The sequence below is a fragment of the Poecilia reticulata genome, chromosome 10 (genome assembly GCF_904066995.2).
Source record: "Poecilia reticulata chromosome 10, P_reticulata-male-v2, whole genome shotgun sequence".
In the NCBI taxonomy this organism is placed as follows: Eukaryota; Metazoa; Chordata; class Actinopteri; order Cyprinodontiformes; family Poeciliidae; genus Poecilia; species Poecilia reticulata.
In genome coordinates, this window is record NC_088839.1 from 8,702,263 (window position 1) to 8,714,750 (window position 12,488).

The 12,488-nt window shown below is 40.6% G+C and overlaps 1 protein-coding gene and 1 long non-coding RNA gene across 2 annotated transcripts in view; both read left to right on the forward strand.

The window, feature by feature from the left end:
- Positions 1–639: 639 nt before the first annotated feature.
- Positions 640–1,918, forward strand: LOC103470929 (uncharacterized). The gene is made up of 5 exons (XM_008419647.2): positions 640–743; positions 824–876; positions 947–1,216; positions 1,295–1,796; positions 1,865–1,918. Exons 1-4 carry the CDS (start codon positions 718–720, stop codon positions 1,783–1,785), a joined length of 840 nt encoding a protein of 279 aa, XP_008417869.1. The 5' UTR covers positions 640–717; the 3' UTR covers positions 1,786–1,796; positions 1,865–1,918.
- A 6,247-nt stretch (positions 1,919–8,165) lies between these two features.
- LOC103470926 (uncharacterized) overlaps positions 8,166–12,488 on the forward strand; it is a 33,376-nt gene continuing 29,053 nt past the window's right edge. The window contains exon 1 of the long non-coding RNA XR_014089291.1: positions 8,166–9,814. This is a non-coding gene — a long non-coding RNA (uncharacterized LOC103470926). The remainder of the gene's footprint in view (positions 9,815–12,488) is intronic.

Sequence of the window (12,488 nt, forward strand, 5' to 3'; positions counted from 1 at the left end):
CAAATGACGAAATGTGTAATTTCGAAGCTGTACACTTAAATCAATTAATATGGTAATTATTCTTTATGTTTCAGTTTTAAATGGCAGGAAGAAAATGTTGATGCTGCCCTTTATGTCACATTGAAACATGGCTAAGTGCTGCAAATGTAGTTAATACAGCTGTGCTTTTCAGCTTGCCAAAAAATAACTTTTGAATGTGATATCACTATATGCACTAAAAATTAAGGGTATCAAAATTTGGAAGAAAAATACCCACAACACATGTTGCCTTCAGAGAACATCTGTATTTATATGTGCAAGGTTGGAGGAAAGGTAAGTTGGTGAAAATGTTGGAATATTTTCAAGTTTTCATTACAGAACATCAAATGAAGCTGGTAATGTCTGTCTGGCATTTTTGTGCAGCACAATTCCAACATGGAATTGGAAAATCATCAAACGTGTCCAGGAAGTCACAGCGGACCAAGAAACAAGAGAGCAGCACTGCAGACTGTTAACTTAACACAAAACTTACACATTACACTTCTCTACGTTCAAAATACTACAGTGCACGATTAGAGGTAAACTGTGAAAGCTAAACTCTAATGTTTCATCTTCTTTTCTTGAAGTGATTCTTCACCAGCTGTGTGTCATTAGCTCATTAGACTGATTGGTCAGGGCTGGCTCCTGCTGACAGTTTTAAACCCTCACGCTGTCACAGTTTCACTGCTGCTCTTCACCATGATGACTTCTCAGGTCCTCCTGGGGTATGCCGTGTGCTTATGTTTCTCCAGCTACATGTTGGCTTTTTAAATATCGACTGGTGACGTTTTCTTTTTGTTTTCAGGGTGTCCCTCTTTCTCTGGCTGATTCTGGATGTTCGTGGATTCTCTGTGAAAGGTATTTAATGCATATTTTCCTTTGCACAAAGTGACTAAATCTAATTGTAAAATGTCTCTTGGGCACCCAGGATTGCAAACCCCACACAAGAGGAGCGGTGGCACCAGTGCAGAGGGGAATGTTGCTTCTCGCAGAGCAGGTTCTGGCTCCAGTGACCCTGCAGGTGTTTTCATGCAACAGCCTCAGTCTGTGCAGCCTGTGTTTGTCGGTGTGAGCACTCTGCCTGCTGCTGGATACTCTGCAGGTTCTGTTCCAGCAGGCTACTATAGTGGTGCTTCCTACATACCAGGTTCTGCTGCCGGCTCTGCACAGGCTGCAGCTGGTCAGTCTTCCGTCCCAGGTAACGTGTCTCAAACTTGGTTCAACTAATCTGTGGCTGAATTGAATATGACATGCTTCATATTTCCACAACATTCAGAAGCAAGGTGGACAATTGCTCCTCAAGCATCAAATGCACAACCCCAGGGTTCCAGTGCCCTTCTGTCTCCTCCTCCACCACCAGGACCCCCTTCAATGACCCTTCAATCTGCAGAAACCTCCAATGTTGTGAAGGAAGCTGAACTTGGGAGCTACCAGCAGCAGATGGCGGAGTTTGGTTATCCAGCTGGCCATATGGGGCCTGGCCAAAGTCTTCCACTTGTTGCAACACCAAGTCTTGGTGTGGGTGGCTTGTGGGGCTACTCTTCTCCCTACCCCCATCCATACTCTTATCCCTACCCTTACTTTGACTACAGGCTCCTGTATGGTCTGTACCCTCCTGGCACCTATACGACATATGGCAGAAACCATGAGAAGGGCACAGACTACTATAGACCAGCCACTATCAGAGCGAACATGGCTCTGATGCTCCACAAATGCCCCAGAACACTGGAACTGGCCAGAAGATGGTTTAACCAGATGCGGACGTGATTCTGCAACTGGTAAAGATGGATTACAAGTCCCAATTGCAGATGGCAAACAGTTTGGCTTAACCCTTGTTTCTTTTCAGATGACTGGTCCAGGCAGACGACTTGAATTATTCAATAAAGTCTTCAGAACTAAAGTACAAAGTCATTTTGTGTGGTTCTTAAAGGGCAATTTCCTTCAAAATCTAAAAGCAACTAGTTCTCTAAAACTTGCCATTAAAATTAAGTTTAATGACTTCAATGCCTATAAATATGAGCTGAACTCTTAAAACTTTCAATGGGACTGGTCTAATTGTTAAACATCATCCTTTCAGAGGACAGGATGTTGGTACTAATGCAGACATCTTTGAATTTGCAGGTAAAATGCCTTTTTCTATTAACATTGCCACTAAGGCAATTATTGCAACACTGACATTTGAAGTTGCCTTGTAGATTATGGGTTCTTGGAGTTTTTAGCTTTGAAAAGTTCTAACACTTTTTTGCCTCTTACCCAGTAATAACCTCTTAGGTTATTACTGGGTTCTTTAAAAATTCTATTGGGGGGGGGGAATGGCCATGTTGAGGTTGTTTATACATAAATGTAATGACACGGGTAGACTTGTTCTCCTGACTTGTGTATACATTTCAAAGGAGCCTGGTTGCACACAACCTGAATCCAAACAAACTCCACACTTTATGGAAAATTTAAAACCATTTATCTTTTTTCCACTATTTTGCAATTATGCATTGCTTTCTCTTGGCATAGCCCAGAAAATAAAGAATACACCATAAGTGTGTGGGGGGGGAGAATGAAAATTGGTCCTCCATTTCTCTACTGTATATGTGCCTTAACCTTTTTTTTTTTTAAGAGGACTTAATGCACATAATAGACTGCCATTTTTATATATATATTTTTTTTTTCTTTTGCAATATGCAACAGTGGCATGCTTTGCCATTTACTTCATCTAATTCCCAAAATACCAATGGATGGGTGTTCTGCTACCTGCTGGGGAAAAGTATCAACAGTTAACACAAAATGTATTTTTTGGGGAAACAAGAGGCCAACTGGCAGCCATCATCGCCTTGTTTTGCTCTCGCTGTCTGGGGCTTCAGCGTGGTCCTGCTAAGTAGAAGGAGACTGACTAATAATGCCCTGCAGCTACTCTAATCAGTCTCAGCCACTGGTGTAACCGAAGAACAGCTCCACCTTTTCATCTCTGCATCTGAGGCAAAACCACACCTTGCTTCATGATGTGCATCACAGAACTCTAAAGGGAAAGTTTCAGAGTAGCTGCCTCTACCATGTCCACAGCCGTGTGACAATTCAACAAGCCATGCCGTGACGAGCAAGGAACAAAGAAGTTTGTGGGGAAAACGCAAGGGGAAGAAATTGAAGAAAGGTTGCTTCTTTGGCACAGAAAATCCCTGATCTGCTGAGATGTTGACAGTCTTTTGCTCAGTCACACTGATGTCAGCACTCTTTCAGAAAACAGCTTCCCAGTTCAGCTTTAAATGCTGAACCTGCCAACAGTTTGTTGACTTAGTAGATGTAATAACCAAAGTCGACCAGCTGGGGGAGTCTAGCGGTAGTGAGCCATAGTAAAGAACACGGAACTTCCTCCTCGGTCGATACACGCAGTAGCAGAAGAAAGAGCGTCTCTGTGGCTCATTTATCAAATTATTTCCCTTTTCAGGTAAGAGTTTACACATAAAAGTACCTATGCTGTTGTAAGCTGGTTTACTAACTCTTAAAAAGCTTGTGAATTCGCTTTGTTACAGACTATATACATACTTTGTTGTTAGCCACACTTAGCCCACTGCAAACTATGCTAACCAAAGTGTGAATGTAGCATTATGATGTGTATTCCAGCTGTAGACAGCCTTTTATACATGAGACTGGAAATGTAGCATTTATGTTCTGAAATTAATGAAAAATATAGAAGACTTGCAGTAAATTTGTTAATTTTGTATCCGTTATCTGTTGCTGTCATATTTGTGTGCCATGCTGGTTTTGTCAGAAAACCATACTGTTTTAAGCTTCATCGTTGTAAATGTATGTAAATTACAATAACTCAATCAAAACACGTTGTAGCCGAGGAAAGAATGTGTTTGAGGGTCATTTATTGAATTATTCCTGTTTTTGAGGGCTTTTACACATACACTGAAAGATTTGCAGCTTTAATTGCAACAAAAAGTGGTTTAGAAAAGTACTGACTGCAGGGTCAAATACAAATGCTTGCCACACTGCTTAAGGTTTTTGTTTTTGGCAAAACACTGCTGTAAGCCATGCAGCATCATCTATCAATTCAAAATTGTGTCTACTCGATGCAGCTCTGTCATAAGCAACCCTAATAATGCACATTAAAGTTTGTGGTTGTAACTTGACAAAATGTGAATAGGTTTGTTTGCCACACACTTTTCCGCGCTAACGTCACATCATAGGTTTATTTCTAACTGCGCCAGATAGCTAATAAATCAGGAGTGAGTTTATAAATATGTCAAAGACCCCGCAAAGATGAGCGAGAGAACAAGAGCCCAGGCAACAGCCAAAAGCAACCTGCTGTTACTGTAACAAGGGACCCTGATAACACCGTAATAACAGGCTAATCGCATTTGGGTTCAGAAATCACAACATGCTAATTCAATTAGCTTAATAAGCCCCTGTAGATAAAGGGCTTGTTTGGGATGTTGTGATTGGCTCGGGATTCCAGCGAGGCGGTCCGGTGGGGTAGATTGTCTCAGCGTTCACTGCCATCAGTAGACAGTACAACTACCAGTTGGATACATTATTATATTTGTTTGTGACCATTCAGCTTCCCATAGTCCTTGGTCTCTATTGATGCCACCTAGAGGATAAATCATTAAAAAAACAACAACAAAAAAAAAAGCTTAGGATCCATTTTTGGTCCTGATGCGACCAACAAAACTAACTCCGTCTTCTGTAAACTCCACATCCTCTTAAAGTTTCAACAATGGAGCGCGGAAAGTCGCTCATCCCTCAGAACTGTTGTGTTTTTTTATATATATATTTATTATTGTTTGTCCTCACAAACACGCAACACAATGGCAAACAAAACCATTCTTAGTCTATTGTCCCGGCGCTGTGTCTCAGTTCACTCGGAGCGTCTGTCTCAGCGCCGCGGCTCTTTGTGTGGAGAGATGCTCAGAAAAGCATGGCTGCATTGTTTCACGGGGGCTGAGGAGGAGAATGGGACTGTTACAGTGCAGAGAATTGGCAGCTGAGCCCGGCGAGGAGATTCTCCACACAGTATTAGGGAGAAGGATCACAACGCTCCACCGCCACGCTGGCCCCGCTCACCCTCCGCGCGGCACACAAACACAACCCAAACGTACACCCACCCCTTCTCTGTGAAATTTCCAATCTCTCTTAACCCTTTGTTTCTCTGCAGACGAGCTAATCTGTTTATGGGGTGTTTTGTGAGGGGTGCCTTTTGTTTGCATGTATACACACACACACACACACACATATATATTAATCTGCAGGCCAGGAGCCAGCTGACACCAGCAGAATATACCACCTATCCCTAGAGATTTCCCCCCTATGCACACTCACACACACATTGTTTATTCCCATTCCTTTCCTTCTTTCAAATATACATGCTTGTGTACATACAAGTCCGGCTACATGCATATTTTACCTGACTGTGGTAATAGAAAGCAAGGGGGAGGGAGGGACGCATGGCAGATAAGAGGGCAATGTCAACCGAACGGATGGTGTCTGGAGGCAGGGAGCTGCTGTAAACAACGCAAGCTTGTATTTAAAGAAGGATTTGTTCTGGAGTTGAGAGGAGGGGAGCGCACAGCTGGATCTTTGCTCTACACATCAGCAAAGAACTAAAAATGAAAGGATAAGACAGACAGGGAAAAAAGAAGAAATGAGTGGAACCGGGGCTGTTTCTCTCCTCACTCCCGACTGGATCCCCTTCATCAAACGTCACAGCAATTTGAGAGATTAGACAGCACGGATTAGACACCACAAGGCTGCTTCTTTCTCAGGCGTCTGATGCCATTGTGCTTCCATTCTTCCCCGGCCCTTTCATATCATAAGACGATATTATACCGAGAGGTGGTAAGACTCTCGCGCTCACAATGGCGGCGTCTCGGCTGATTCGCCGACTGTAGAATACGAAGGGGATAATTATGTAAGAGGTAAACACCTTTCTCCCTTCCTTACTTGTTTATTAGTTTGCCTTACCAGATTTCTCTGCCTACACTTCTTCTCTGATTAATAAGATGCACACAAACTTGCGCGCGCACACCCTCTGAGGCACGTGCTCCCCCTCTCACCAACTTAGCAGTGCTATTAGTAATGATTGAACCCTATCCAGTGGATGTAATATATTAGCAGGCAGATTATTCTGACGTTAAAACATGTTCCCTGCGCTGACAGCATCATCAATCACCCTCACACTGCTTGTGAAGACTCACACACTGGACATAATTGCTTCAGCATGGGGTTTGGGGGGGAGGTGAGGGAGGAACGGGCGGTGGGAGGGGGGATGGCGAGGAGCGGGAGAACGTGTGAGATTTAGAGTGAGGATTTGTATATTCCTACAGAACAGCCGAGAACAGAGGACAATGCTCTGTGGAAACTACTTATGTTGATGGAGATTGGTCAGAGAGGAGCTCTAATTTTAGACTTTGCTCATAAAGTATTTAGAATCACTAGAGTGAGGGAGACTAAATGTAACTAACACAAGTTACCTCTATGGGTGCATTCACATCAGCCCTGTTTACACCAGACTTTCGCTTACCTTGAGAGTCAGATTTGGTTGGGAAGATAGGAATGCGCAATCGAACTCTGATTTGAACCCTAGTCCACCTAAAAACCTAGGTTTTGGTTCGGTGGAAGTGAACTCTGGTGCAGTTCAAATGCAAGCGGATGGGAGACCAGTCCAAAAGCAGAAAGTGGACTATACCACAGGGCATTCTGGGTAAATAGAAAAAAACAAGTGCATGTGTCTAGATCTAGCAGGAAAAATGGCTTAGTCTTTTTGCCAAAGACGAGAAATCCTACAACTATGATGCTACTCAATTTTGTTTACATTTTGTGAATAAGAAAGTTGCACTAAGTTTCTTCTTCTGGGGTTTTTGTGTCGATCCGTCAGTGGTTCTTTGTGCAGCGCCACCTAACGTGAGGAGGGGAACAGGGTTTTCAAAGGGTTTGATTTGATTGACATGGTGTAGTGTGAAAGCGAACTGCACCAGCTGGAGATGTAAGAAATGTTCCAATTTTGGCCCCCAATCAAACCAAGGTTACCAGACTATTGTGCTTAGATGAAAAGCAGTTTTGCTATATTTAAAGATGGCAATTATGAACATAAGCAAAATTTGACAAAAAGGGGCATTCAGGTCTTAAAGTACCTCTTTAGGAGGAAGGAGTGTTATCGCACGTCCTTTCTTTCTTCCCAACAAACTTAAGTGTTTACATCCCTGCTGGTATTTGCATAGTGTTTTTTTTTCTTAATAGTCTGTTGGTGTTTGTATAAGCACAAATACTCCTGCACATTTTCATTGCCCACACACAAAAGCCATTGACATAGATTCAATGCAACTGACACTCAAATATTGCAGCAGTAACCCTATCATAACATTATCTAATATCAGGTTATGCTATGCTGCGACTCCCTCAACAGTCTTCAATTTCTGTGCCGTTTCAACCACGGAAATACCAAAACATTCAGCTCCTTCATGACATGAACTCTGCTGTAGATTACTTTTATACACCCATCCACCCATTGTTTAAATCTTTATTGGGCCGTGAGGGCTGGTGCCTCTCTGCAGCGGGGTACAACCTGGCAATTTATCACCAGGCAACACAGAGGAACAACAGGACAGAACCGCTTTGAGATGGGTCAGCAGTGTTAAACCCGTGTCATCCTGCAGCTCTATAACTTTCACACTTCTTAATATAGTTAACTTTTTCTAAACATTTTCTTGAAAGAGTATGGTGCATTTTGAAGACTAACAACTTCCTTTGACTAGAAACCAATTTTAAAGAGGCCACATGGCTTTTATCAAATCAATACACTTTTTGATAGCTTTTAGCATTTCTGCATCATTGTTTAAATAGTTTGGTTACACCTTTCTTTTAAATTTAGTTTGATTCTGCTCGTATAAACCACTCTGATGTTCCGATGAGCTCCTACATTCCCCAATTTGTGCAACAACAATTTTCCTACTGCAGGCTTCTTGTAAAGCATTAACTATTTTAATACATATGCTGTTTTCTGCCTTGCTTTCACTTTTCCGCTTTGTTTTCACAGCATTTCTCAGGTATAAATTTTTTTCAGTTTCAGCTTTTATATATATATATATATATATATATATATATATATATATGAGAGAGAGAGAGAGAGAGAGAGCGCGTACTTTTCTTATCACAGCTCTTTTTAGCCGCAATATTAGAACCAGATGAATCTGACATCAAGAAGCGAATTAAATTTCCAGTGTTGTTTCACTGCATTGTTTAACTGGAAAACCTCGACTTCTGACATGTGTGTTGATGTAACAAATACCACCCAGCACAACCACAGCAATAACATCTGCCAACACCTACAACGTCTGAATGCACAGGGGAAAAAAAAGAAAGAAAAACTAAAGGAGTAGATTATTCCAAACTCAGGGCTTCTCAATCTGGCCGACCTGCACAGGAAGTAGAGCGTTACCCACAGAATATACTGGGAGTATCCTTGGGAGTGTCCTTGCACTGGACACCGACCTCACTGGGCGACAAAGATGGCATGAATTAAAAATCAGACATGTGTTAAACTTTAAAATGATACCCACCAAATAAGAACATACAGTGGTTTAATAGATTAAATGTTGAAACTGCATGGCGCTGCAAAAATTACATCACATCTGGGCGAAGTCCTCGCGTTGTAATCAACATGCATAGACGGGATCGTGAAGGGGTCAAGTTAGACACGGGTCAGTTTCATATTCGTACGGATTGATCGGCTTGGGTAAACGGTGTCACTGTTTTACACAAAAATGAGAACAGAAAAGCAGCAGTTATTCCTACTGATGTATAAAAATAACCAGTAGAGTCACAGTAAAATGTCTTTAACATATATTTACTCATTCTTATTTGAACTTTGATACACAGGCACGTAGCCTGTGTATCAGGCAGCAGGAAAATACGACCCAAATTCATTTTTTTTGTTGCCCATGCCTATATGTGATTTTTTTGGTTTGATTCTGATGAATACTCTTTAAAGAGTAACACAGATATTAGGTGGTTCAGTGGTCAGGCTCTCTGCTCGGTATAGCTAGCCTGTTGTTGGCTGTTCCACAGAGTTTAGCAGAATTAGCTAGTAAAAGTGAAGAGTGTGGCTTGTTTAGCGTCCCTGTCAAAGCTCTCTGTGTCCTTCACAAACGGTGTCCAAACGACTGAATTTGTCTTTCTTGTGAGCAGTGGGAAAGTGTTGCCTTTTCTCTTCTCTGCCTTCTCATTAAAATGAGTTTAAGCTTTATGAATATATTGGAAAGTGTGTTTAGAAGAAATCTCAGTTTATCAGTGAAGAAAACCCTGTAGCTGCGACCTCACCAGGTTGGAACCACGACTCAGAAACCCTCACTGTTGCCCATAAACCTTCCACAGGTGTTAAGAAGACAGCTTTAGCTGAATGGTAAGCTAATTATGATTTTATCCGCATGGTTGCGGCTCCGTTTTCTTTTGGTCTCGCCAAACTTTCCCTTGCGCTCCAGATCTCATCTCGACTTCCAGCGTTTTTTTTTTTTTTCCGACCCAGCAGTTCAGTTCAGCTTCCACCTGAGCAGAACCGACTCATCTCTGAGCCGCGGTATCAGCATGCTGCTCACAGGAATGCTGCGCAGATGCGAGCCGGGCCGCAGTCTGTGACGCACACCTTTATGTTTCTGTTATCTGATATAACTCACGCCGTTCCGTGCCTCTTCTTTCCCGTTTTTTATGTGGTAGCAGAGACCTCTCTCCCTGCTCTCAGTAATGTGATCCAGTGATTAGTATTCTGCTCAGGCGACGGGATGGAAAGCAGAGTGGCTGCCGAGAGGTGTGTTGAATCGCATCACTCATATTGCACTATGTGTGTGTGTGTTGTAAAGTGTGAGAGAAAGAGGATGAAATCAATCTTTTATCATTGACCGCCACTAAGTGTTGCGCATGCAAGCTTCACTCTGCTTGGTTTAAACACACATTTACCATCTAAGTGAGCTGCTGTACCGCCATTTGTCAGCTTCATCCTGTGTGTGTGTGTGTGTGTGTGTTACCTTTTGCACACACACGCACACATACCAAGGTCAACCGCACCTTATTGCTGTTCTCTGGTAAATACAGATAGTCCATTCACTTAGCGAGTGTGATAATGGCAATCCGAAGAAGCGGCAGAATTAAAGCGGTAATGCGCTTTTAAGATATTTCTAACGCAAACAGCCGTGTTTGTGCAGGTGACTGAGCTGGGATTGTTTACGTGCAGGGAGTCCTAATAATGAATGTAACAGAGTTACAATTACCAAGGCGACATAAAAACTCCTTAATCTGGCTTTTAGCTGTGAAATTTATAACTTATTTATTATCTGCTGTACGTCTTTATTTTATTATAACTTTATTATATCTAGTATAATTTTATTGATGTGAAAGTTGTTACTAATAATTGTAATTACTGACATGTATTTTTGATAATATTGTAACTTACTATTTCAGTTTTGCATGTATTGTTCTAGACTGCTTTATTGTTTTACTATATTTTCTTAGACATAAATAGGCATATTTGTAGTATTTAATGTCCATTATTAATTGTCACAGCTTCCAATTCAGTTCTTCACAGTTTTAATGACATTGTTTGTTTTATATGTCTAATTACTTTATTATGTTTCTCCATCCTTCTGTTTTTCACCTCTAAAGCTTTTTCTTTTCCTGCTACACTTGGACATATGAAAACTGCTCTATAAGTAAAGTTTGAGTGATAGAGTAGCTTTATTATCAGGGTTATTATGCAATCAAATTCTAAAATTAAAAGGAAACAGTGTAAAAACCAAGTAATCAGTAGTATTTCATACAAATATGCAGGTATTTGTAAAAATCTTGAGGACATAATTTAGTTTTTGTGGCTGACATTTGAGTGTCTGGTTGTTTTCAAGTGAGACTCAGCATTCGGTCTGAGTCTGAATCGATGAGGCTGGACATAAATATAATTTAGGTTCAATTCAAGAACTCACAGTGGACTACAGAGATTTTTGTTTGTGAAAATATAAACTATACCTTTTAAAAATGTAAAACCTTTTATGACATGGAAATCTAGGAAATAAACACAGAAAAAAAAGTGAAACAATCTTCCAGTAACATTAAATTATAGCCTTTTCTGCATAATATATTTACTTTTCTGCTCTTTATGGAGTTACATAAGTGCAAAAAGAGAGTCAGGTTTTCAGCCTGCTGCCTTACAGACAGCTGGCTTGCTGTAGTTTCAGGTAGCATTACCTGAACTAGAGGCATGGGAACTATCATAGAGTGTTTCTAATGAATGGAAGCATTTTCAAACAACCAAATTTGTCTGTTTTCATCCAGTGGAAAAGTAACATTCCTCTTTCAGCCAGCTGACAAGCAGCAACAGGTGGGGGTGACTCTATTCTATGCTCCATTCAACTAGAGAAAACTCTGGTCACTTTTACACTTTAGCTTTCAACTCAATTAAACAAGTTTAAGCAACAGGAAGTGTAAAAATAAAAATAAGAAGTATTTTGTTTTAAATTAAACATTGTTATACAAGTAGAAGGTTTATCGCTACCAGAAAGATGGTAAATGAGCATTAAACTTATTAGTAGCATCTTTCCATGTTTTTTTTCTTCATCACGTTCGCAGCAGGAAGCAGATGAGATGCAGAAACATGTGGATTAATTCCTGTAAGATTCCTCAAATTGAGTTTTCAGAAGTGGTTTTATACCCCTGCTTTTATTTCAACGCCTGGACTGATAAAATAAAGATCAAATCCTCATTTTTGCCCTGTTGGGAAATAAGACCGGGGGATACAAGAATCTGCATTACGCATTCACAATAACAACACACAAATATGACTGCTGGTACTTAAATATCTGGCAGATAAATACTAAATCTCTGTCCTGGTGACGTTTGATGAAACTTTTGACACAAATACGTCTTGCACAAACTGTTCTCTTCCTGCCTGAGCGGCGGCATTTCATTTAAAATCTGAGGAGACTTTCATTTAGCTAAACGGTGCAAAAACCTGTTTAAATTAAATGTTCCTGTGTAGACTTTAACTTCACAACCAGGCTGTCGTCTGCATGTGATCAAACCACAATCTCTGAAAATACTCCTGACATTAAAAAAAAGAAAATACATGACTTATCTACATGAAAAAAATACTAATATTAAATGAAAAAAAAAAAAGCTTAAATCTTCACAAAAAATAGTTGAGTCCTAGATCGGAGATTTCCAACATAAACGTCACAAGTAAACCATTCATGTAGTCACATTTAATAAATCAGCGTTTAGAAAACAACAAGGCTTTAACAGGTGATTAGTTCTGTTCAATTACAATAATCTTCAAATTATGTTTTCCTTCACTTGAAGCAGAAAATCTGCATATTGAACTGAAAGAAAGGCTTGAAATCATCAATCTGTGTGTAGATAATATATATGATTAGAATTAGTTCCATTTATGAGGCCAGTTCACAACAAATGTCTCAGTATTTTACAAAAAACAAAAC